This window comes from Silurus meridionalis, chromosome 29 (assembly GCF_014805685.1).
Source record: "Silurus meridionalis isolate SWU-2019-XX chromosome 29, ASM1480568v1, whole genome shotgun sequence".
Classification (NCBI taxonomy): domain Eukaryota; kingdom Metazoa; phylum Chordata; class Actinopteri; order Siluriformes; family Siluridae; genus Silurus; species Silurus meridionalis.
In genome coordinates this window covers 10,548,475-10,573,657 of record NC_060912.1, presented here as the reverse complement: position 1 = coordinate 10,573,657, position 25,183 = coordinate 10,548,475, and the positions used below count along the sequence as shown (strand labels likewise).

Sequence of the window (25,183 nt, the reverse complement as noted above, 5' to 3'; positions counted from 1 at the left end):
CAGCGACACTGGACAGACTTCCTGCCCACATATAATGTGGAGTTCTCCAGCCATCTGTGGTTCTTCTCCAAACTGTTCCCACAGGTTTGGAGGCACACAATTGTATAGCACCTATTTGGACATGGTAGCATTACATTTTCCTTCCACTTGAACTAGGAGAGCTAGCTCCATGAAGATCTGCTTTATGGGTTGGAAGTGTGTGGAAGATCTATGCTTTGGGATGAACTGCACCCCAGGCCTCCTTACCTTCTCACCTACATCAGCACCTGACTTTACTAACACCCTTTTGGCTGAATAAAATCTCACACAAATCTTGAAAAAATCTAAAGGAACATGTTCCCAGAAGAGTGGAACTTATTATAACAGGAAATGGAGACTCAATGTGGAATGAGATGTTCAAAAAGAAGCACATACAATCCTCAATTCTGCTGGTTTCGTTACTTTAAATTGAAAATAGATGGACACATATAGTTCTTATGAAAAGATTCTTACACACACACACACACACACACACACACACACACACACACACACACACACACACACACACACACACTTACAGGAAAGCTCTTCATGCTTGCTGGGCATTTTGAGACTCAGGCTGCTGAGCTTGAATGATCGTCCATCACCAGGGCTAAAATGCGGCAGCACCACCGCTGAGCTCCTGTTGCGACCCGGGACCACTTCCAACAGACCAAGACACCCCAACAAGTGCACCTGTAGCGTGCCTAACACACACACACAAACACACAAACACACACACAGGTACGGGAAGAGAAAATAAACAGATGTGTTTATGTGTGTGTGTGTGTGTGTGTGTATGAAAGAGCGAGAAGAAAAATGCATAGAAGAGAAAGTAGATTTGAGTTCAGAGGATGTTCAGTAATATGTGTGTGTGTGTGTGTGTGTGTGTGTGTGTGTGTGTACCTGTGAGTGGCGATGGTTTGCTAAGCGTGCTGTACTGGTTGTGTACGTAGGGGGTGCTGTTGCGTCCACTGAACGCCGAAGATGACTCCAGGATGAGTTCCTCTTTAATGAGACACGCTTTGGGATGATCCTCGGGCAGCTCGCGGAGCCTTTGATCCAGAGACTCCTTTATTAAATCCAGTCTCTGGGATGCCTCCGTCAGCCTGCCCTGAGCCTGAGACGAGAGAGAGGAAAGGAGTGAAGGAAAGAAACAAAGAGTGAGAGAGAGAGAGAGAGAGAGAGAGAGAGAGAGAGAGATTTTCCAGATTATGATTTTTCTCATTTGTCAGGACCTGACCTCCAAAAATATCAGCAAATGAATTCCTTTCAAACCATCACTGTCATATCCACCCCCTCCCCCCTTCGGTACTAATCACTTCCTCTACACACAGCCCAGCTTCCTGTTTACAGACTACATAAAACGCTGTTAAAAAAAAAAAGAAAGAAAATGTGTTTTGCACTTGTAACATGTAATTTTTTTTTATAGCACAGTGAAATTCTTTATTTTCCAGAGATGTCAGGAAGCTGAACAGAACGCAGGGTCAGTCATAATACAGCGCCCCATGGAGCACTGGGGGTTAAGGGCCTTACTCAAGGGCCCAAGAGTGGCAGCTTGGTGATACCAGGGATAGATAGATAGATAGATAGATAGATAGATAGATAGATAGATAGATAGATAGATAGATAGATAGATAGATCAAAACTGCTAAATCAATCACACACACACACACACACACACACACACACACACACACAAACACACACACACACACATATGGGTGACAACCTATTATTTCCCACCTACACATACCTAATACCTGCTAATATAGTTATAATTAACAATCTGGCAGCTTGTGTGTGTGTGTGTGTGTGTGTGTGTGTGTGGTCTTACCTCAGTGATAGCCTTCTTGTCCTGAGCTTTTCCTGCTCCCAGCAGTCTCAGCATGTTCTTGGCTCCTTCAGCCATGGCATGTTCCACACGGTAGTGATGCCACAGCTCTTCGATCCTCAACTCCACACCACACATATCAGTCTTATCTACAGAGAGAGATAGAGAAAGAGAAAAAGAAAGAGAGAAAGAAAGAACGGGAGAGACAAAGAGGGACTGATATTTTGGAAACGAGCAACAGACCTCATACTGTCTTTAACTATTACAGGTGTGTCAGTGTGTTTGAAACATGTTTGTATTCGTCCTGCAGGTGGAGCTGTGGATCCACCAAACCTCAACAAACTGACTCACAATTTTTTTTTTTTTGACCAGGCAGTGATCAGAGAAAAGCCCATTAAACGCCATTAAAGCATCACTCTTCATGTGTGTGGGGGTTGGGGTGGTGGGGGCACTTCCTCTCTTTATTTGCTCTCTGCTTCCTAGTTGTTTTATTATTCATTGTATGAGTGATATATGGATGTGGTGCTTTTCTACAATGCAGATTAGTAAAATACTTCAGTAAATTCATAAAATAGATGAGACAGGTGCAGGAGGGTAAAGTTGATGAGACAGGTGCAGAAAAATAAAGGAGGTGAGACTGGTGCAGGAGGGTAAAGGAGGTGAGACTGGTGCAGGAGGGTAAAGGAGGTGAGACTGGTGCAGGAGGGTAAAGGTGATGAGACAGGTGCAGGAGGGTAAAGGAGGTGAGACTGGTGCAGGAGGGTAAAGGAGGTGAGACTGGTGCAGGAGGGTAAAGGAGACTGGTGCAGGAGGGTAAAGAAGGTGAGACAGGTGCAGGAGGGTAAAGGAGGTGAGACTGGTGGAGGAGGGTAAAGGAGGTGAGACTGGTGCAGGAGGGTAAAGGTGATGAGACAGGTGTTGGAAAATAAAGGAGGTGAGACTGGTGCAGGAATTTAAAGGTGGTGAGACAGGTGCAGAAGCAGGGGTGAGACAGGTGCAGGTATATAAAGGTGGTGAGACAGGTGCAGGAGGGTAAAGGTGATGAGACTGGTGCAGAAGCAGGGGTGAGACAGGTGCAGGTGTATAGAGGTGATGAGACTGGTGCAGGAGTGTAAAGGTGGTGAGACAGGTGCAGGAGGTTAAAGGTGATGAGACAGGTGTAGTGGTGGTAAAACAGATAAAGAATGTGGTTAGACATGGGAGTGAGTGTAGTGGTGGTGAGACAGGTGCAGGGAAGTAGCAGTGGTGAGACAGGTGCAGAAGCAGGGGTGAGACAGGTGCAGAAGGGGGGGGGTGATATCTACCCTGGGAGTTGGCTGTGTGCTCCGTGACCTGCTTGGCTTTGTGGATCTGCATGCGGATGAAGTCGATCTTAGTCTTGCTGTCCTGCAGCATCTGCTGTGTGGCCTGCAGCAGCTTTTTGTCCTGAGAGAGACACCGTACACAGAGCAAATCACACACTTGTTTAACACACCTGTCTCACACACCTGTCTCGCATATCTCGTGTGTCAGAGAAGAAATAGCAGATCAGTTTCTCGGCGTATAGCAGACACACACACACACACACACACACACACACACACACACACACACGCGCGCGCATACACGTGACAGGAAGGAAGAGATGGTGTGAGACACAGACACAAATTCATACAGATGCTACACAACGCCTGTGTGGAGTGAACAGGTCACAGAAACGTCGATCATCTGATCACTGATGGTGTGGTGGTGCAATTTTGGGAAAGTGGAGCAGAGAGAGCACACACACACACACACACACACACACACACACACACACTCAAGACTCAGAACCAGAGCACCTCTGGTCCATTAGCACAATTACAATGGGTTAAATCAGAGACATCACAACACATCATGTACAAGTCAGACATCTTCTAGATCAAACAGAGCGTCTCTAAAAAATTGGGACGGCGCAACAAAAGTCTGGACAAATTTTTTTTATATACAATTAAACTGTCATTTAAACATTTTTAAAAATGAGGTTATTTTACAGCAGGTCAGTAAGATGATTGTGTATAAATAATGTATCCTAGACAGGCAGAGTCTCTCAGAAGTAAAGATGGGCGGAGCGTCACCAATCTGTAAAATATGGTGTCTACAAAATTGTGGAACAATTCCAGAATATTGTTCCTCACCATCAAACAGCTCATCATTTACAGCACGTAATATCATCAAAAGTTTCAAAGTATCTGAAGAGATCTCTCTGTGTGAAAATCAATATTGGATGGCTGTGATCTTCCGGCCATTAGGTGGCAGTGCATTTAAAACAGTTATGATTCAGTGATGGAAATCACTGCATGGGGTCTTTCACACCTTCAGAATTCACACACAGCTCACCATGTCATCCACAAATGCAGGTTAAATCTCTATCATGCAAAGAAGAAGGCATGCGTGAACATGATTCAGACACGCCGCCATCCTCTCTGAGCCAAAGCTCATTTAAAATGTACTGAGGCAAAGTGGAAAACTTTCTGTGGTCAGACAAATCGAAATTATTTTTTCTTTTTTGGAAACCATGGACACCACGTCCTCCGTACTAAAGAGGAGAGGGACCATCTGGCTTGTTATGAGCACTCATTCAAAAAAACTGCATCTCTGATGGTATGGTGGTGCATTAGAGCCTGTGGAATGGGCTACTTGCACATTTAAAAAGTCTCCATTAACGCTGAATGGTATCTACAGGTTTCAAAAAAAAATAAACGCTTCCATCCAGAAAACGCCTTTTCCCGGGAAGGCTTTAGATATTTGAGCAAGACAATGCTAACTGCATACTGCATCTATTACAATAGCATGACTTCATAGTAGAAGAGTCCAGGTGCTGAACCGGCCTGTCTGCAGTCTAGAATTTTCACCATTTAAAAACATTTGGTGCATCATGAAAACGAAAAACACAACAAAGAAAACCCAGAACTGTTGAGCAGCTAAAATCCGTATCAGACACATACGGGACAACATTCCTCTCCCAAAACTTCAGCAACTGGTCTCCTCCGTTTCCAGATGTATGCAGACAGAAGACAGAAGAAAATGGTATATATTCTGAGTTTAATTAGATTTTGGTAATTTTTTTGTGAATAGAATTTGAGATTAGACATTTGAGATTTGCAAATCATTGCTTTCTGTTTTATTTAACATTTTATCCAGTGTCCAAACATGTTTGGAATTTTTAGGAATTATGGTTGAATATTGCCAAAATGTTCCTTTTCTAGCCTAATTCTGTCTGTCCATCCATCTATCTATCTATCTATCTATCTATCTATCTATCTATCTATCTATCTATCTATCTATCTATCTATCTATCTATCTATCTATATTTGTAGATTTGAAAATGGAAATGATTTTGAACACACCAGCTGAGTTTGAGAATTATCGTTTGCACTAATAGACGCCTAATCAACATCTCTTGAGCCCAACACCTTGGTGGTGTTAATGCATGAACCCCTGAACTACTGATCAGTAACCCAGAGCCTTAACCATTGAGATACTAGTTTCCGTTATATGGCCACAAATATTTACACTATCACGGCCAAAAGTACGTACACAGCTGACCAAGACATCTATATATAGTTCTTCTTCAAACTGTTACCACAAAGTTTGACTCACACACTTGTGTAGAAGGTCTTTTTACACTGTAGCCTTACATAGCCAGCTCCATGAAGAAATGGTCTGCTATATTTTGAATGAAAGAACTGAAAAAGAACCTATTAGGGTGAACTTTAAGTGAATCCTCTTCACCCAACATCAGTACCTAATCGCACTAGAAACATTAATCCTCAAAGCTTTGGCCCCAAAACCTGAAAAGTTGGAATAGGAGAGTGGAGCTTGATAGCAAACATAGGGAAAGAAATCTGGATTTATGGTGTGATGGACAGGGATGCACAAACCTTTAGTGATATGGTGTATTTCAGTGTGAAGTTGTCTTGGCGTGGTGACCCCAAGCACTGATAAGGAACAAAATATTTTGTGTGTGTGTGTGTGTGTGTGTGTGTGTGTGTGTGTGTGTGTGTGTGTGTGTGTGTATTACCTTAGTTACTCCGTTGGCGTAGATGGGAATCATGTTTTCTGCTCCCTGTTTGACCTTCAGCTCGATGTTCAGCTGCCGTTCAAGAGCCATGATGCGCTCCTGATTGGCTGACGTTCGACCAGGTGTCCCCGAATGCGGGAGGTCATCTGAGGGTCAAATGTACAGTATGAAAATTTAATAGAGTGATCACATGTTGTGTAATGTACATGTACTCCAAATCCTCACCCTTGCTGTCATCGTGTCCTTTCACCATGATGTGTGCGTCCAGTTCCTGCAGCTGTGTGTGTAAAGCGTCCAGCTTGCGTTTGGACGAGCGTAACTGGTTCTCCACCTGGTGCGCGTTGCGTTTGTCGTTGATGGCGCGCCGCAGGTTCTCCGCCCCCTCCTTGATCTTCAGCTCTTTGCGGATCTCGCGGCGAATTCTCTCGCGCTGCTCCTCCAGAATCTGCTGCACACCCGAGTCGGAGAAATCAGAGCTTGGGTCCAAACCCAGCTGCTCCAGGACTGAACCACCAGGCTCTACCTGAGAGAGAGAGAGAGAGAAAAAGAGAGAGAGAGCAACAGTGGTGTGATATAGATGTATGGTCAAGTTCATGATTGTCTGAGGAAGGTTAATAATAAGCTTCACTCTCAGTAAGACAGGAAACCAGTCACTTTATAATCATTTGTCTTCTATTTTCATTTGTAAGGCCCATAAACCGTGTGTGGGAAAAAGGAAATTTGCAAAAACAAAGATGCTTTACAACTTAAAACAAAACAAATAGAGCCAGCAAATAATATTTTAGCTGCTAGCACATGCTAGTGAAGCTTCTCCACAAACAGAATGCTAGTTTATACACTATATGGACAAATGTTTGTGGACACTTGAGGATAATATTGGTATGTGCTTCCTATTTCACATTTAGTCCCCATTTGCTCTTATAATCAGGGTTGGGCAAAGATACATCAAAATCAATTGGTCTATTTGATCTGTTCCTTCACCATCACAGCGACTCAGCTGATTTAGTAAACAATGTTTGATAGCAACAGCTTTTCTCTGGTGGAGTCACGAAATAAATCTGACACATGCAACCAGTTAACAGATCAAATATTCACATACGTGTCCCAGTGATCTTTCAGATGAAGGAGAGTTTTAAAGTAATTAACACTTTGATGTTGAACAGTTTTTAAATGAATTATAATTGGATCATAATGTAGTTACTTGGTGTTTGGTGATGAAAGGGCTGCTTTACATCAGTGACACTGATTTAATATCAAAATAGTCATTCATAAGGAGACGACTGATTCCACCTGCATTCATAGCAACTAGTTTTAACAAATTAGTCATTGATTGTTGATCATAAATTTAATAATATGTCATGTGTCAGCAGTCATTCATGCAATGGAATGCAAACATCATGATCCTACTAAACAGCTACTTCAATATGGTTACGATGTTCAGCATCAAATATTTATTTATGGATCATCGGACGCATATTTGAAAACTGGCAGCTGCACGTTTCTGACCTTCACCATCTTCTTCCATATGGATCAATTTTCTGTTCTGATCTCTACAAGTCTAAGCAAAATATGGAGTAGGCACCAATCAGAGGCTGCACTTTTATGATGTCATCATGTAGAACTTCTTACAAAGTATTTTACAGACTTTTACTACTACATACAATACTACAATGGTGTAAGTAGGTACAGATGTAGGTGAGGTGAGGAGGCCTGGGGTGCAGAGGTCATCCCAAAGGAGTTCAACACGGTTGGAGCTCAATAGCAGGAGATCTTCCATACACTTCATGGAGCTGGTTTTTGTGCACAGGAGCATGGTCATGCTGGAACAGGTTTGGGTTGCCAAGTAAAGTCAAGTGAGGGGAAGATTTCATTCATCCTATACAATTGTGTGCCTTCGTCGTTGTGCTGAAAGTTTGGGGAAGAACCACATACGGCTGTAAAAAGAGTTTCACGGTGTCGTTTAGATCACTCGTGCATTAGCATGTTTAGAGAAGAACGCATTATTTGCGAAGCAGCAACCCACAGCAGTAAAACCAAGCGCCTGAGTCAGCAACTTAACACTAACTGGAGAAGTTAACATCGATTTTATACCATTCGGGCCGTAGTGCATTACTACAGAGACAACAAATACACAACCTAAGTGCATATCTGCAAAAGACACATTACTGTAAATACACATGAGAGAGAGAGAGAGAGAGAGAGAGAGAGAGAGAGAGAGAGAGAGAGAGAGACCCACATAATAAACCTCAGATGGTTCACTTTGTTTAAAGCTAAACTGCTCTAAATCCACATTCCAAAGCATGGTTGAATTCTCAAATCAGAAGACACAGATGTCACAATGTTTCTGAACATCTTAATAATAAATTGTCATGGAGATGGTCATGATGTTTAAACTGTAGAAGGAGTCTCCAGTGTCAGCGCTTGGGAACAATAACGAAGGAAAATTTTTAATTCGAAAGCCATCATTTATTATCGAATACAGATATGAGTAAATTTATATTTCAAATGTACATTTTCAAAATATGTCTCTGGCATTTTTCAGAGGGCCGTTGCAAATGTGGGGGTGGGACGTATTCGGCCCGTGGGCTGTAGTTTGTTGACCAAAGCGGAAGAAGAGATTTTTGCATACAGACACGTCCAGGAAGTGTTTGCTATTTTCAAAGCTAAACCGAAACCAAGCATCAGCAGGGCAATAAGTGTAGATGACATCTAAAAGGGCTAATTTGAGGCTTTTAAGTGAAGCATTGACATTATAGAACATGATCTGGTCATGCAACCTAATATGCTTGGAATACAGGCCTGAAATATAATTATGAGCTTTAGGAACTGCACATGGAGCGTTTGGTGTAAAGACCATGTGTATATTGTTATGTCATGACACGACTGTCAGTCTGATTACAACATATCAGCGCCAGTTAGATTCCACCTCATGAATATTTCAAAAATTGGACTTGTGGATAAGCAACCTCTTAATCAATACTCAACATTCTACACATGCTGTTTTTCCATCATTGAACATTAAAGGCTCTGGAAATGGAGGAGTTGGTGTCGAGTTTAAATGAACTCAGATGTTTAGCTAATTTATTGCTCAAGAGTTCCTGGTTCTACAACTCCAACTGACAAAACTGACAAAATTCCTCTCCAGGTTTTCTCCTCATACCATCTAAAGGAGTTGTTCCTGCCACAGTCGCCCCAGGCCCCAAGCGCTATAGAAATAAACTTGAATTGAAGGTTTGAAACTCAACGCTGCGTCGAGCAAAGCGGAGCGGAACGAGGATCCTCGCTAACGCGGAGTCCGATTTCCTGCGACGCAAAAAAGAGTTCTTACTCAGATCGATGCTAACATGATGACAGCAGCATTAAATTAGATCAGAATCTGATGTGGATGAATGTCAATGGATGTGGATGGATGAACACACACACACACACACACACACACACACACACACACACACACACACAATATCTTACATTATCTGGCATGCGCTTCATTTATTTTCTTCCTGCCCACTCTACAAGACACACACACACACACACACACACACACACACGCCACATAATACCGAGCTCAACTGGCCAGCAGTTAGTTTGCTGCTGAACTTTATTAGAGGCTCACAGAGGGCTTTGTGAAGCAGAAGTCGATGAAGTGCAGAGCTGATTACACAGCAGAAGCTGATGCAGTCCATCAGGGACGCGTCCACATCGCTCACTTGTTGTTTTTATCCAAAACTGTTTCCATAAACTTGGAGGTAAACAATTGTCCAGGACGTCTTTGGATGCTGTAGAATGAAATTTTCCGTTCACTTGAACTCTGTGATTTAAACCTGTTCCAGCATGACAAGTGAACAAAACCAGCTCCATGAAGATCTGCTTCTCATGGGTTGCAAGTGTGTGGAAGATCTTCTGCTATAGAGCTCTAACACCTTTGGGATGAACGTGAATGCTGACTGCACCCCAGGCCTCCTCACCTCACCTACATCAGGACCTGACTATACTAACAGCCATGTGGCTGAATGAAATCTTAATCAAATCTAGTGAAACATCTTCCAGAAGAGGGGACTAAATGTGCAATGGGATGCTCAAGAAACACATATTAATCTTACAGTCAGGTGTCCAGATCCACATCACTTCCCACCCTGACCAGTGAGAAGTAAATAGAGAGAAGTAAGATGTTCCACCGTGATAAGCATAACATTATGACCACCTGCTCAATATTGTGTTGTTCCCCCAAAAAAATCAGCCTTGATCCTTCTACCATCAACAGCATGAACTTCTTCAGCAGTTTGAGCTACAGGAGCTTGTCTGTTGAATCGGACCACACGGACCAGCCTTCGCTCCTCTCGTGTATCAATGAGCCTCAGCACCTCTTCCTTCCTTCCTTTTGATAGACCAGGAACAGCCCACAAGAGCTGCAGTTTTGGAGATGCTCAGACCCAGACGTCTAGACGTCACAATTTGTCAAAATCCTTGCAGCCATTTTTCCTGCTTCTAACATCAACTTTGAGGACAAAATGTTCACTTAATGTCTAATAAATAAATCCACACACTAACAGGTGCCATGATGAAGAGATGATCAGTGTTTTCACTTCACCAGTCATAATGTTATAATGTTATAATTGATGAACACCAAATCTGTTCTTCCTTAATGACATAATGAAGCTAAAATAGCTTGTAAATGACCATTTATTTTTTTAACAAATTATATCAACTCCAACACTAACAGCAAATTCTGTTCAAGAAAAAACACACAAACACACACACATGATGGAAATGAGTCATTTGAAAGCCTCGAACAAATTACGACCGGCTTCTTTAAAACTAGTCACACACGTGAACATCAGCACACGGCTGTCTGAGTCACTGACGGGCTTCATCCCCACACGCCGTGTACTCACAGAACATAAATCTCATCAGAATAGAACACGAACAATGTCACTACGTCTCTAAGTGCTAACCAACGCGGTTATTTACAGTCTGATGAGTAAAACAGGTAAACTGTGCCTTTAAATGTGACTTTCCCTTTAATAAAGTGCGAGAGCAACAAGGACGACGACGCACAGAGGGGTTAGCATGAAGAACTTCTAAAGTTAGAAGGGAACTGTTGAAACTGAGGCACACACACACACACACACACACACACACACACACACACACACACACAAACACATACACAAAAGCCCAGACAGGTTATTTGTCTCTGTAAATCTTACCTTCTGCTTAATTTGGCACACTTGGCACATTTTGCTGTAAAAAGGTTTCACATTAAAAAGGTGCACAAAGCCAGCTCAATGAAGATCTGCTTTCCATATGTCAAAAGCGTGTGGATGATCTCCTGCTATAGAACTTTTAACCCTATAAAACAACTAGCTGAATCATCTCAAAGCTCCACAACCAAACTTTGGTGGAACATCTTTTAGAAGACTGGAGCTTATTATAACAGACAAGCTGTGATTTCACATGCTGTAAAAAGAAAAGAAATGGTGCTTGTAAAAGGCTTTTAGTTGTTTTTAGAGGAAGCAGTTAAATCAGTGGTTTGAGGAAGGAATTGTGTTTCTCTATGCAAAGGTGAAAAACCAGGGCACTGAAAGAACTGTGTAGCGGAAAATATGCCATCTTAAATAGCGAGAAATAGACTTGAATAATACTCCGTTTACGTAGTGCTGGGAGAAAAGAAAAGAGCCGGCACAAGCAGATGCAATGCAATCCTGCGATTTGTGTTTAGCGCAGGAGATTAGATCTGAAGCGCTGCTGCTGAGCAAACACACACTAGACGCGTTTAGAAATTCTAAAATGTTTTTCATGAAGAAACAACTGAACATGTCCAATTAACCCTTTCAGGATCGATTTCCAGCTTCTGTTCCGGCTTTATGCGAAGCAACATCACCATGTCACTCTATAGAGCTGTACATAGAGCACATTTTACTCTATAGAGCTGTACATAGAGGACATTACACTCTATAGAGCTGTACATAGAGCACATTTCACTCTATAGAGCTGTACATAGAGGACATTTCACTCTATAGAGCTGAACATAGAGGACATTACACTCTATAGAGCTCTACATAAAGAACAATGCACTCTATAGAGCTGTACATGGAGGACATTTCACTCTATAGAGCTGTACATAGAGGACATTACACTCTATAGAGCTGTACAAAGAGGACATTACACTCTATAGAGCTGTACATAGAGCACATTTCACTCTATAGAGCTGTACATAGAGGACATTTTACTCTATAGAGCTGTACATAGAGGACATTTCACTCTATAGAGCTGTACATAGAGCACATTTTAATCTATAGAGCTGTACATAGAGAACATTTTAATCTATAGAGCTGTACATAGAGAACATTTTAATCTATAGAGCTGTACATAGAGGTCACTTTACTCTATAGAGCTGAACATAGAGCACATTTCACTCTATAGAGCTGTACATAGAGCATGTTTCGCTCTATAGAGTGTACATAAGGTCTATAGAAGGACTATATGTGACTATAACTGAATTAAAAAAGGACAAATGTATATATTTAGTATGAGAAGAATAAAACACTCAGGAACATGCTGTTTAGAGTCACATATCAACACTGCTTCCCTACACCCTTACCTCGATAACCTTCACTTTTAAACTTGTAGCAGTTTGTGGGTTTTTTGCCTGTTACAGGAACTCTCATATGATCACATGATGTCTGCGCTGATTCAGGTCATAGTGCGGCATATTTGCAGAAGCCATGGACACGCCCACGCTCGACGAACGAGGAGGAAGAGCACAAATGTCGATAGTACGCAAATCTGACTCTAATCACCGCATGAAAGGAACAAGGAGTGACGCGAGGCCAAAAAACGTCCGATTAACGTGTGAGTAACGTCTGATTGACATCTGAGTATCGCAATAATCTTCATGGCATCGCAAAATCATAAAAGTATTGATGGTGTAAGTCATCACGATATTAGAAGCAGAATATCGTATCGACCCATCCCCTGCAGTGTAGCAATAAATCAAGAAATAAATCGAGACACAAAGAGAGAAAACGAGATTCTTTTCACATCAGTGAGTTCTTACCAGAGTCTCGGTCTCGAAAGAAGTCTCAGAGAGGAAGGAGGCGTCTCCTCCCTGCTCCTCCGAGCTCTCGCTCAGCGCTCCTTCACTGGCCATCACCTCCAACTTCTCCCCACCTAAACAACCTCACGACCAGCTGGACTGCCTCGCCTCTTACCTCCTCAAAACAACCCTCTGTTTCTTGCTCTTCCAGTCTCTTTCTCTTTAGTCAGGTTCTACTCTCACTTCCTCCACATGCTAGCAAATGTGTAGAGAGAGAGACACAGAGAAGGAAAGAGACCGACAGAGAGAAAGAGAAAGAGAGAGAAAGAGAGAGAGAGAGACTTGTCACCGCCCCAATTTCCTGCTTGTATATAAACCAAGAGGAAGGCCTATGCCAGCTTGCACATCTACCTGACCACACACACACACACACACACACATATGTATACACACACATAGATTTAACCAAAGAGTGTGTGATTTCAGAACACATAGTGCACGTCACTTCCTGTTAACAACTTGAGAGACAGAGGAACGATAACATCCCAGTAACGGAAGGAACATGCAGCAATATAGCAGGAGTCAGTGAATGCGTGTGTGTGTGTGTGTGTGTGTGTGTGTTAAAGTTTTAATGCTTGCAGGTTGAGTTGCAGGTATAAATAGCTCCAGACTGTCTCCGTCAAAGGCCGAGAAAACAAAATACACACCTCAGCGCTCTCTTTCTCACACACACACACACACACACACACACACACACAGACACACACACAGTCACCTCTTTTTCATGGCATGTGACTCTCTCTATATCTAATCAAAAGCCAAATCTATCTTTCTCTCAGAGCACAGAGGTGCTCAAGTAACACAAACACACAAGGTATATATACACACACACACACACACACACACACACACACACTGGCTTGAGTCTTAGTAACAGTCATTAAGAACATCCTCATTAGTGTGTGTGTGTGTGTGTGTGTGTGTGTGAGAGAGAGAGAGAAAGAGAGACTGCTGAGGTGTGTAGCGTTTTCTCGTCCTGTCTTTCCTTCATCAGAGGCCAATAATAGTTTCAATGTTGTGAAAGTTCTTCCTCGTACACTTCACACTCCAGCGCAGCAGACCAAAAGTTTATGGACACCTGACCATAACATTTCTACATGCTCCTTTTTGGAACATCCCAGCGCACTTTTAGTCTCAATTTCCCCTTGTAATGAGCTCCACTCTTCTGGAAAGATGTTCCACCAGATTTTGTGGAGATTTGTGTGAGATTTAATTCAGAAAAAGTACTGATGGAGGCGAGAAGGTGAGGAGACCTGGGGTGCAGTCAGCATGAATAATTCAATAGGGTTTACAGCAGGAGATCTTCCACAGGCTTTCAAACCATGTAAAGCAGATCTTCAAGATGCCTCCAATTTGTGCTTTGGAGAAGAACCACATATGGCAGGGAAAGTCAAGTTGTCTCAATACTTTTGCTCATATCGTTTACATGAGCACTTACTCATGCGCATAATGATTCCACAGCAGTCATATGCAAGTGTGTGTGTGTGTGTGTGTGCGTGTGTTTAATGAAGGACACTCATCGCTCATCACCCCATGAGCAGTGTGTGTTAATTATCGTGTTGCCTTCACCCAGATGATCTCCTGTTCTGAATAAACAGCGAGATGAGAATTTACACACGGATTCTGCCTCAGCTGCGAGTCGCTGTAAATAAAAACGCCTCGAATACACGCGTCTGTGTAATAAACACCACGGGTTTTCGACGGAGACCCGAGGCATCCTGTTAAACCTTCTGACTGAATCACTAATTCGATCTCTGTGTGGTGAATGAATCCAGAGCGTTCCGAGTAATGATTATCGCGTTCCTATCGCAGCTCCTCTGTGTTCAATCTGCACTAATCTGATAAACTAGTGGAGGCCAGGCTGAGAGCAAAAAAAAGGAGATGGAGAAGAAGCAGAAGAAGGAGGAAGAGATGAGGGTGATGGAGAAAAAGAAGGGGGGGGGTGTGTGTAGAAGGAGGTTTCTTTGACACATAGTAACATCTGATATGTCTGGCAGAGGATTGAGAACATGGCAAACATCTCTGGTGCTGATCAGCATAACTTGTATTCTCGTATACAGATATCTTGGAATAACTCTGGACCATAAACTCAGATGGGATGCGTGGAGTAATCATGTGAGAAGCTCAAACAGAGAATGTATTTCTTAAAGACACGACTTTCCCTTAATGTCCATGGGTTTTGATGTTTTATGGGTCTTTTATTGAAAGCTTTAAAACGTTTTGTGTGATTTGCTGGTATGGAGATGCTTCAGAGGCTCAGAGAAGGTCACAGGGGAAGGTGGGAACAATGGCAAGTGAACTGGTATATGGATAAAGTTATGGAGTATAGAAAGTGTGTATATGTGTGTGTGTGTGTGTGTGTGTGTGTGTGTGTGTGAAGAAAGAGCAGTGAATAAGGCTTACATCATCGCAAATGATAAAAGGCATTCTTTATCTTACACCTTTGAATCGTGACCATCTGGCTGATGCTATTGTGCTTCTAGATGTTTGAATAATAGGTCAAAATGATCTTTTATTCCTGAAGCAATTCCATTTAAACATTCTTCTTCCTTTAGTAGTAACGAATGTGTTTTATATATATTAATATATTTATACACACACACACACACACACACACACACACACACACACACACACACACACACACACACACATGCCAACTGTGAAATTGTTAAATGTCTTTGCTGCAAATGTTCTTTTCCAACAGGGATAAATAAATAAACTGATCTGAACTGAATGGAGCAGGAGAAGAAGGAAAAGATATAGAAGGAGAAAAAGAAGAGGGCATAGGAGAGGAATGAGACTGTGAAGGAAAAGAGGAGGGCAATAAAGAAAAGGAGTAGAAGGAGACAGAGAATGAGAAGAAGGAGAGGAGAGTGACAAGAAGAAGAAGACAGAGAATGAGAAGAAGGAGATGAAGAAGGGAAGGGAAGATGAAGAAAAGAAGAAGGAGTAGGAGTAGGAAAAGCAGCAGAAGAATGAGACAAAGAATGAGAAGAAGTAGAAGGAGCAGAAGGAGAAGATAGAGACAGTGAAGGTGAAGAAGGAGGAGGAGGGGACAAGACAGAGAAAGAGAAGAAGACTTAGAAAAATAAGAAGAAGTCAGAGAAGAAAGAGAAGAAGAAGTCGGACAATGAGAAGAAGGAGAAGAGATAGAGAAAGAGAAGGAGAAGAAAGAGAATGAATATGTGACGAATGGGAGAAAGAAAAGAAGAAGAAGAAGAAGAAGAAGACGGACAATGAGAAGAAGGAGAAGTAGGAAAAGAAAGAGGAGGAGAAGAAAAAGCAAGGAGTTGAAGCAGAAGGTGAAGAAGAAAAGGAGAAGCAGAAAAAAACGAAAGAATAAGAAAAAGAAAAGGATCAGGAGAAGGAGAAGACAAGCAAAAAAAGAACACAACACACATACTTTTTTAACATACTTTTTATCAAAAGTCTCAGAAGTCTATCTATCTATCTATCTATCTATCTATCTATCTATCTATCTATCTATCTATCTATCTATCTATCTATCTATCTATCTATCTATCTATCTATCTATCTATCTATCTATCTATCTATCTATCTATCTATCTATCTATCTATCTGGGTTGAGGTGATATAAAAATAACCAGCTGATTGTAATGGATGTGCAACGCAGAATAAAAATGAAAACGAATGCAGAGAGTTTCGGTGGAGATAATGATTATCCTCGGTTCTATCAGCTTGAGTGTGTATGTGTATGTGTGTGAATGTGTGAGTGTGTGTGTGAGTGTGGGTGTGTGTGTGTGTGTGTGTGTGTGTAGTCATCAGCGCTTGGGGTTTCATTTTGATGGAGACATGCCCATCAGCATGTGAACACATTAACATGCAGAAGTACGAGCGCTTAGCTTGTGTTATAACACACACACACACACACACACACACACACACACACAGATCAGATTGAAGAGGCAGTGGAGTGCTTGCTGGGTTCTTAATGCAGAATGAGGATTGAGTCTTGGTGAAAATCTCAAGCGTCTCCAGCAGACATTGACTGTAAAGTGTAAGAGACACAACAATAACACACGTCTCTGAGTGACTCGGTTCCTCTGTAAGACTGATCACAAACCCAACATCAAGTCCACTCGAGGAACAGAACATCGGTCACATCCTGTGAGATAAATAGTAATGTGAAGGCTGCCATGTTGACAAGGAAGAACTCCATACCAAAGACCACCTGTAGGAGGAGCTCTAAATGTCGTTTTTGCTGTGACCCCCGTGAATATGGACTCGTACGCTGGGCCACACGCATTCAGGAAGTAACGTAAGCTGTGTGTGTTTTAGCTGATAACACCATCATTTATTTCCACAACACACATGTACCATGAATTTGTTGAATCAGCTGTCTACTCCGTCTCACTGCTTTCTCCTGGACTTCTGATCAACAGCTTCACATAGATGCAAGTGTGTAGCACAGAACCCAATAAATCACACTAATAATAATAATTAAAATAATAAAGAAAGGTTGTATTTTGTTCTCCATGTGGATTTGTAATGATGTAAGATAAACGCAAACACTAGGAAAGTTTTAGTCCTCTTACACAAACAAGTCCTGGTCCTTCATCACAAACAAGTTCTAGTCCTCCTACACAAACATGTTCTAGTCCTCCTACACAAACAAGTTCTAGTCCTCCTACACAAACATGTTCTAGTCCTCCTACACAAACAAGTTCTAGTCCTCCTACACAAACAAGTTCTAATCCTCCTACACAAACAAGTTCTAGTTCTCCTACACAAACAAGTTCTAGTCCTCCTACACAAACAAGTTCTAGTTCTCCTACACAAACAAGTTCTAATCCTCCTACACAAACAAGTTCTAATCCTCCTACACAAACAAGTTCTAATCCTCCTACACAAACATGTTCTAGTCCTCCTACACAAACAAGTTCTAGTCCTCCTACACAAACAAGTTCTAATCCTCCTACACAAACATGTTCTAGTCCTCCACACAAACAAGTTCTAGTCCTCCTACACAAACAAGTTCTAATCCTCCTACACAAACAAGTTCTAGTTCTCCTACACAAACAAGTTCTAGTCCTCCTACACAAACAAGTTTTAGTCCTTCATCACAAACAAGTTCTAGTCCTCCTACACAAACAAGTCCTGATCCTCCTACACAAACAAGTTCTAATCCTCCTACACAAACAAGTTTTAGTCCTTCATCACAAACAAGTTCTAGTCCTCCTACACAAACAAGTCCTGATCCTCCCACACAAACAAGTTCTAATCCTCCTACACAAACAAGTTTTAGTCCTTCATCACAAACAAGTTCTAGTCCTCCTACACAAACAAGTCCTGATCCTCCTACACAAACAAGTTCTAATCCTCCTACACAAACAAGTTTTAGTCCTTCATTACAAACAAGTTCTGGTCCTCCTACACAAACAAGTTCTAGTCCTCCTACACAAACATGTCTAGTCCTCCTACACAAACAAGTTCTAGTCCTCCTACACAAACATGTCTAGTCCTCCTACACAAACAAGTTCTAGTCCTCCTACACAAACATGTCTAGTCCCCTACACAAACAAGTTCTAGTCCTCACACAAACATGTCTAGTCCCCACACAAACAAGTTCTAGTCCTCCCACAAACAAGTTCTAGTCCTCCTACACAAACAAGTTCTAGTCCTCCTACACAAACATGTCTAGTCCTCCTACACAAACATGTCTAGTCCTCCTACACAAACATGTCTAGTCCTCCTACACAAACAAGTTCTAGTCCTCCTACACAAACATGTCTAGTCCCCCTACACAAACATGTCTAGTCCTCCTACACAAACAAGTTCTAATCCTCCTACACAAACAAGTTTTAGTCCTTCATCACAAACAAGTTCTAGTCCTCCTACACAAACAAGTCCTGATCCTCCTACACAAACAAGTTCTAATCCTCCTACACAAACAAGTTTTAGTCCTTCATTACAAACAAGTTCTGGTCCTCCTACACAAACAAGTTCTAGTCCTCCTACACAAACATGTCTAGTCCTCCTACACAAACAAGTTCTAGTCCTCCTACACAAACATGTCTAGTCCTCCTACACAAACAAGTTCTAGTCCTCCTACACAAACAAGTTCTAGTCCTCCTACACAAACAAGTTCTAATCCTCCACACAAACAAGTTCTAGTTCTCCTACACAAACAAGTTCTAGTCCTCCTACACAAACAAGTTTTAGTCCTTCATCACAAACAAGTTCTAGTCCTCCTACACAAACAAGTCCTGATCCTCCTACACAAACAAGTTCTAATCCTCCTACACAAACAAGTTTTAGTCCTTCATCACAAACAAGTTCTAGTCCTCCTACACAAACAAGTCCTGATCCTCCCACACAAACAAGTTCTAATCCTCCTACACAAACAAGTTTTAGTCCTTCATCACAAACAAGTTCTAGTCCTCCTACACAAACAAGTCCTGATCCTCCTACACAAACAAGTTCTAATCCTCCTACACAAACAAGTTTTAGTCCTTCATTACAAACAAGTTCTGGTCCTCCTACACAAACAAGTTCTAGTCCTCCTACACAAACATGTCTAGTCCTCCTACACAAACAAGTTCTAGTCCTCCCACACAAACATGTCTAGTCCTCCTACACAAACAAGTTCTAGTCCTCCCACACAAACATGTCTAGTCCCCCTACACAAACATGTCTAGTCCTCCTACACAAACAAGTTCTAGTCCTCCTACACAAACAAGTTCTAGTCCTCCTACACAAACAAGTTCTAGTCCTCCTACACAAACATGTCTAGTCCTCCTACACAAACATGTCTAGTCCTCCTACACAAACATGTCTAGTCCTCCTACACAAACAAGTTCTAGTCCTCCTACACAAACATGTCTTGTCCCCTACACAAACATGTCTAGTCCTCCTACACAAACAAGTTCTAATCCTCCTACACAAACAAGTTTTAGTCCTTCATCACAAACAAGTTCTAGTCCTCCTACACAAACAAGTCCTGATCCTCCCACACAAACAAGTTCTAATCCTCCTACACAAACAAGTTTTAGTCCTTCATTACAAACAAGTTCTGGTCCTCCCACACAAACAAGTTCTAGTCCTCCTACACAAACATGTCTAGTCCTCCTACACAAACAAGTTCTAGTCCTCCTACACAAACATGTCTAGTCCTCCCACACAAACAAGTTCTAGTCCTCCTACACAAACATGTCTAGTCCCCCACACAAACATGTCTAGTCCTCCCACACAAACAAGTTCTAGTCCTCCTACACAAACAAGTTCTAGTCCTCCTACACAAACAAGTTCTAGTCCTCCTACACAAACATGTCTAGTCCTCCTACACAAACATGTCTAGTCCTCCTACACAAACATGTCTAGTCCTCCTACACAAACAAGTTCTAGTCCTCCTACACAAACATGTCTTGTCCCCCTACACAAACATGTCTAGTCCTCCTACACAAACAAGTTCTAGTCCTCCTACACAAACATGTCTAGTCCTCCTACACAAACATGTCTAGTCCTCCTACACAAACAGGTTCCAATTCTTCTACACAAACAGGATCATGTTCTTTTACACAATCAGGTTGTTGTCCTTTTGCATGACCATATTCTAGTCTCAAGTTCTAGTCTTTGTGCTGTTTGTCCATGTAGTTTTTCCTGTTTACTTTTCCCACATCCCCTTGTCCATCATTTAGACAATTTCCAAACAGCTAAGATCCTCCTACAAACAAACAAATTGTTCCAAGCAAAGAAAAATACAGAATCCCGATGCGGCGGCAGTCTGCGTTACCCAGGACACGACACCATGTTGATCCGACTAATCAGATTAGACCCTGGAGGTGATACCAACTGCAAGCGTTAATGAAAGAGCAAACGCTGGTGGACGGCAGGTGTGTGGATGCGTGATGACACCTGAGCCGGGGGTCAGACTGGTGGAAATGTGCTGAGTAAGAGAAAAAAACATGACCTGCACGTTTCACTCGCTGGATCGATTCGGAGTCATTTAGTAAAAAGCAGAACGAGAGCATGAGATGGAGCAGGTGCAGTGTGGGTAATGACAGGCTTCTACTGAGCTCTGAGCTCTGAGAGAGAGAGAGAGAGAGAGAGAGAGAGAGAGAGAGAGAGAGAGAGAGAGAAAAGAAGAGGCATGAAAAATGAATGAGCTCTGGGAAGGAAAACAAAAAGTGTGGGACCGGATGCAAGGGAGAAAATGATGGAAAACAAGAGACAGAGAGAGAGATGGAGAGAAAGAGAGAGAGAGAGAGAGGGCGAGATAGAGAGAGAGAGAGATAAAGAGAGAGAGAGAGAGAGAGAGAGAGAGAGAGTAGAAGGAATACTCAGTAGTGGAGATGAAGGCTTTTAGAGTAAACCCTCTCCACCACACCCTTGTGTAAAACCACTGCAGCTCTCACACACCATCACTTTAGTGTGAAAGTCTTCAGAACATTCATTTACACTTCTTCTCTGCTTTATGGAATGTAATGAAATTGAGGAATCTGGGAATTATAGGAATTCCTGAAAGTTCCAGATGAAGCTTTCTGGAGAAGCTCCAGGACACATGATAACCAATGTGGCATCTACCAGACCCAAACACAGTCTGTAGAACATTGTGTCTTTCCATAAGCTCTCTGTGTTTCACTCTCGTCCATGGTCTTTTAGTTTTCAAACCTGATTGTGTTGGAAAAAAGCAAAATAAAAAATGAGGTTCCAGTCCTCCGTCTAACCCACTAACCCAGTCACTGGTTCACCATTTGCCCTTCTTTTGAACTCTTTTGGTAGCCATAAAAAAACAAGAAGACCTCAGAACACCTGGACTTTTTTTTTTAATAAATGCTTTAACTCTGATCCAGCTGTCTAGGGGTTCGGGTTCACATTGTCATTTTAGATGTTACTAGTGACTACAAGCTAAAACGTTTGACTCGACTCTACTACATCAGCTTTTAATTACACGAAATCATTTCCCACATCCTTGAAAAACACTTGGTTACTGTGAGGGTTTTGGTGAACCTCTGAGCTTTTCAAATTGCTCACTGCCTCACCGTCACAAGCGACTGGATCAATAAAGTAGCTAAAAATGCTACTGTATATTATGCGTGGCCACTAAAATCGTCTCTATTGAGGAAGGGACAGGATTTCTGATGTTGTCCTTTATAAGTTCTATCAGCATCAAATTCCACATCCTGCAGAAAAATGACTGTTCACGTCGTAACGGATTTTCCACCCATAGTTCTCGCAAAGCTTCATCGGGGGTGTCAGAAACGCTACCTGAATCCTGCTTGCTTTTTGTGAAATATTATAAATTTGTATTTTAAGCTCGAATTACATCATTCATCCAGAAATTAGATTTTAGATCTTTGTAACTGTAAATCAATTAGAGATCAATTAGACTACACTCATCTTATTTGCGATTTGCATAGTAGTGTTTCAGTAAAGATCGCTATCCGAGCGCTAATGTTTGGGTGTCAATAATCCAACATGCACTTCTCTCTTGCTTCAGCGGAGCTCCATAAAAACCTCTCCAGCCCATTAGAATCATCACACTGTCCCTGGATGCCTCAGCCCCTGTGACCTTCGCCTTCTCTTAGGCTCCCGAGTGAACGCAGGGGAGTAAACAGCAAGCGTTGACTGTCACAACACTTCCACTGCTGCGTATTAGAGATGTGCTGCATCGATTTGAAAAAGTCTGCATCGTATATACAAGTTGGCATTTGTATCGCATCTTTTTGAACATATTTGGATCAGACAAAAATGCTTAATTTATATAAATGATTGGAAGATGCGCTATACTTTTATTATTTACAAAGCGAACAATATTTTGCATCCTGAGAGTCACATAGGGTACAGATTAACATGGCAGAGGTAGAGCTGTAACTTCCTGCAGACACAACAGGAAAAGAACATCGGGTTTGACTTTTTTATACGCTACAAAGGCGTGTTTGCGTCAGAAGGCACTTAAGTAAACTGATGATTTGCTGCGTGTCTGGACCAAAGAAATGAAAGTGAACTCTCGCCGCCATGTTGAATATGTAGCTTTAACGTATCGTATCGTTGGCTATGCATCGATATGCAAATCACATTGTTCCTTAAGTTGATGCACATCCCTACTCCGTACGCTCGCCTTTCTTCTCCTCACATCGTATGTTCGAATGATTTTACGCAGCAGGATGTGTTCATGCACTCGACAAGCGAAAGATCCATCCTTTATGATCGACTGATGAATCGCTGCCGAGCTACAGATCTTATCGTAAATATAAAAGAAGGAATAAAGAAAGGTGCTTTTTTTACATGCCACATGTACTTTACAGTGAAATTCTTTTTCACATATCCTAGCAAAGTTACAAAGGGGTCAAAGCACAGGGTCAGACATGATACAGTGCCCCTGGAGCACAGAGGGTTAAGGGCCTTGCTCAGGGGCCCCAAGAGTGGCAGCTTGGCGATTCCGGGGCTTGTAGCCCAGAACCTTCCGTTCAGTAACCACTGGACTTCAACCTGATATAAAATATTTCATATGATTCCTTCTGATACCAGGATGAATTTGCATTTTGGACTCTGATTGGTCGCCTGGTGCTAATTATATTATCTACCAATAATTTGTGCTGTCTATAGTAACAGAGAGACACGTGATCCTGCACGATAAGGTTTCTGTTAGTGTTTAACGTAGATGGAAGGAGTCTCCAGTTTCAGTGCTGTTTGAGTTTAAGGTTTTATTTTTTTTAGTTAATTTTATTTGAATACACACAATTTGCCCGAGTGTTGGTACTGTAGCTGTAGATGGAGGTACGTTGTAGAAAGAAATGTCGTACATGAGCAGGTTCACCTGATGAACCGCCGTTATTTACATCCTGCACACAACCGTAACGATGTCAAAACACGACGAGGAGTCAACAGTATGTGTGTGTGTGTGTGTGTGTGTGTGTGTGTGTACGATACTCAGTATTCATATACTCTGGTCTAAATTAAGCCTGATGGCTTTCAGAGAAGGACTTAAGACTATCTAACGCTACACTGGGGTGGTACCAAAGCATCATGTTGTGCATGTGATGAACCTCTCATTGCTCCTCAGGGTTTGATTACGTCTGGAGAGCAAACCCTAAATGCCACTGGCATGACATGTGGATGATATGAATAGTACCATCATCCCAGCAACAAGGAAAAGTCCAGCCAGTGTAGGTCCTAATCATGTCCAGAATGTGTGTGTGTGTAAGGAATAAATGGAGATGATGTGATGCATCTTACCTGAGCTGAGTCCATGACGGCTTCCTTCTCGGGTGTCCTGAAATGAACAGTTTCAGCTGGATTGTAACTACTGAAGTCCTCCTGCTGTGACCTGGAGCAGGTGAAACTCTACCTTCTGGATCGTATTACAATGATAAAAAAACATGCTGAGAAAAGGAAGGAAGCTTACAGAGATGTGTCAGAGGTGGCACCCTGAGCTGAACAAAGCAGCAAAAACAACTAAATTTTAATAGTTATTACAATAATAACATATAAAACCCTGGACCCTGTGGTTTAATCCGATCAGGTTTAAGCCTCGTCAGTGGTCTCCATCCATGACTCCATCCAAAATCCACCTCAGTCCGTTATATTGTATTATTATTCATTATTCCTGCTATTATTCCCTATTTATTTCCCTCCCTATAGATTAAACAGGATTACACGATCCACACGAAGCGCTCCTACCAGATCCCTGAGCGCTACACACCGAACACACGCGCTGCTGTCAACGACTCGGAATCGATTCCCCGTTTTCTATGAATGAGGAGTCGATTCTGAGCCAAGGGAGTCGATTCGATAGAATAATTCTGTCCAAGATATGCATGTCTTAATTCCTGACAATTCAACACCAGGACATGAAGACATTTCATTTTATATATACATTAAATAGAATTTAGGCTAAAAACAGGGACATGTTTCACTTCACGTTTGCATTCAGCTAAATGAATCCTAAACTAATGGCTCCTCGTTTTTACATCAATAAATTAGGAATATTATTAATTAAGTAAGTCTTAACACGATACATTTTGTGTATTATTGTATTCATGTCATTATTAACACTGAACTGTGCGTGTTTTTATGTTACAAATTATACCTGACTGTCCTTCGCTCAAAACCCATGAATCGATTCATCAATTGATTCTTTTTCAGCGTCAGTAGAACGAGCGCACGCCTGTTCTACTGACGCTGAAAAGGAATCAAGTGATGAATCGATTCATGGGTTTGG

The 25,183-nt window shown here is 41.9% G+C and overlaps 1 protein-coding gene across 3 annotated transcripts in view; it reads right to left on the bottom strand.

Moving 5' to 3' along the window:
* The window catches only part of pkn1b (protein kinase N1b), a 34,317-nt gene extending 9,647 nt beyond the window's left edge, over positions 1 to 24,670 (bottom strand). The window contains exons 1-8 of one of the 3 annotated variants that reach the window (XM_046843997.1): positions 24,368 to 24,670; positions 24,199 to 24,289; positions 6,123 to 6,420; positions 5,898 to 6,043; positions 3,160 to 3,280; positions 1,859 to 2,004; positions 928 to 1,141; positions 561 to 728 (exon numbers count right to left, since the gene is read on the bottom strand). In XM_046843997.1, coding sequence (XP_046699953.1) covers positions 561 to 728; positions 928 to 1,141; positions 1,859 to 2,004; positions 3,160 to 3,280; positions 5,898 to 6,043; positions 6,123 to 6,420; positions 24,199 to 24,213 — 1,108 coding nt within the window. In that variant the 5' untranslated portion in view covers positions 24,214 to 24,289; positions 24,368 to 24,670. Of the gene's footprint in view, positions 1 to 560; positions 729 to 927; positions 1,142 to 1,858; positions 2,005 to 3,159; positions 3,281 to 5,897; positions 6,044 to 6,122; positions 6,421 to 12,957; positions 13,289 to 24,198 lie in introns of those variants that run through there. The other 2 variants (XM_046843996.1, XM_046843995.1) reach the window with 2 other exon arrangements.
* Between the last annotated feature and the right edge of the window lie 513 nt (positions 24,671 to 25,183).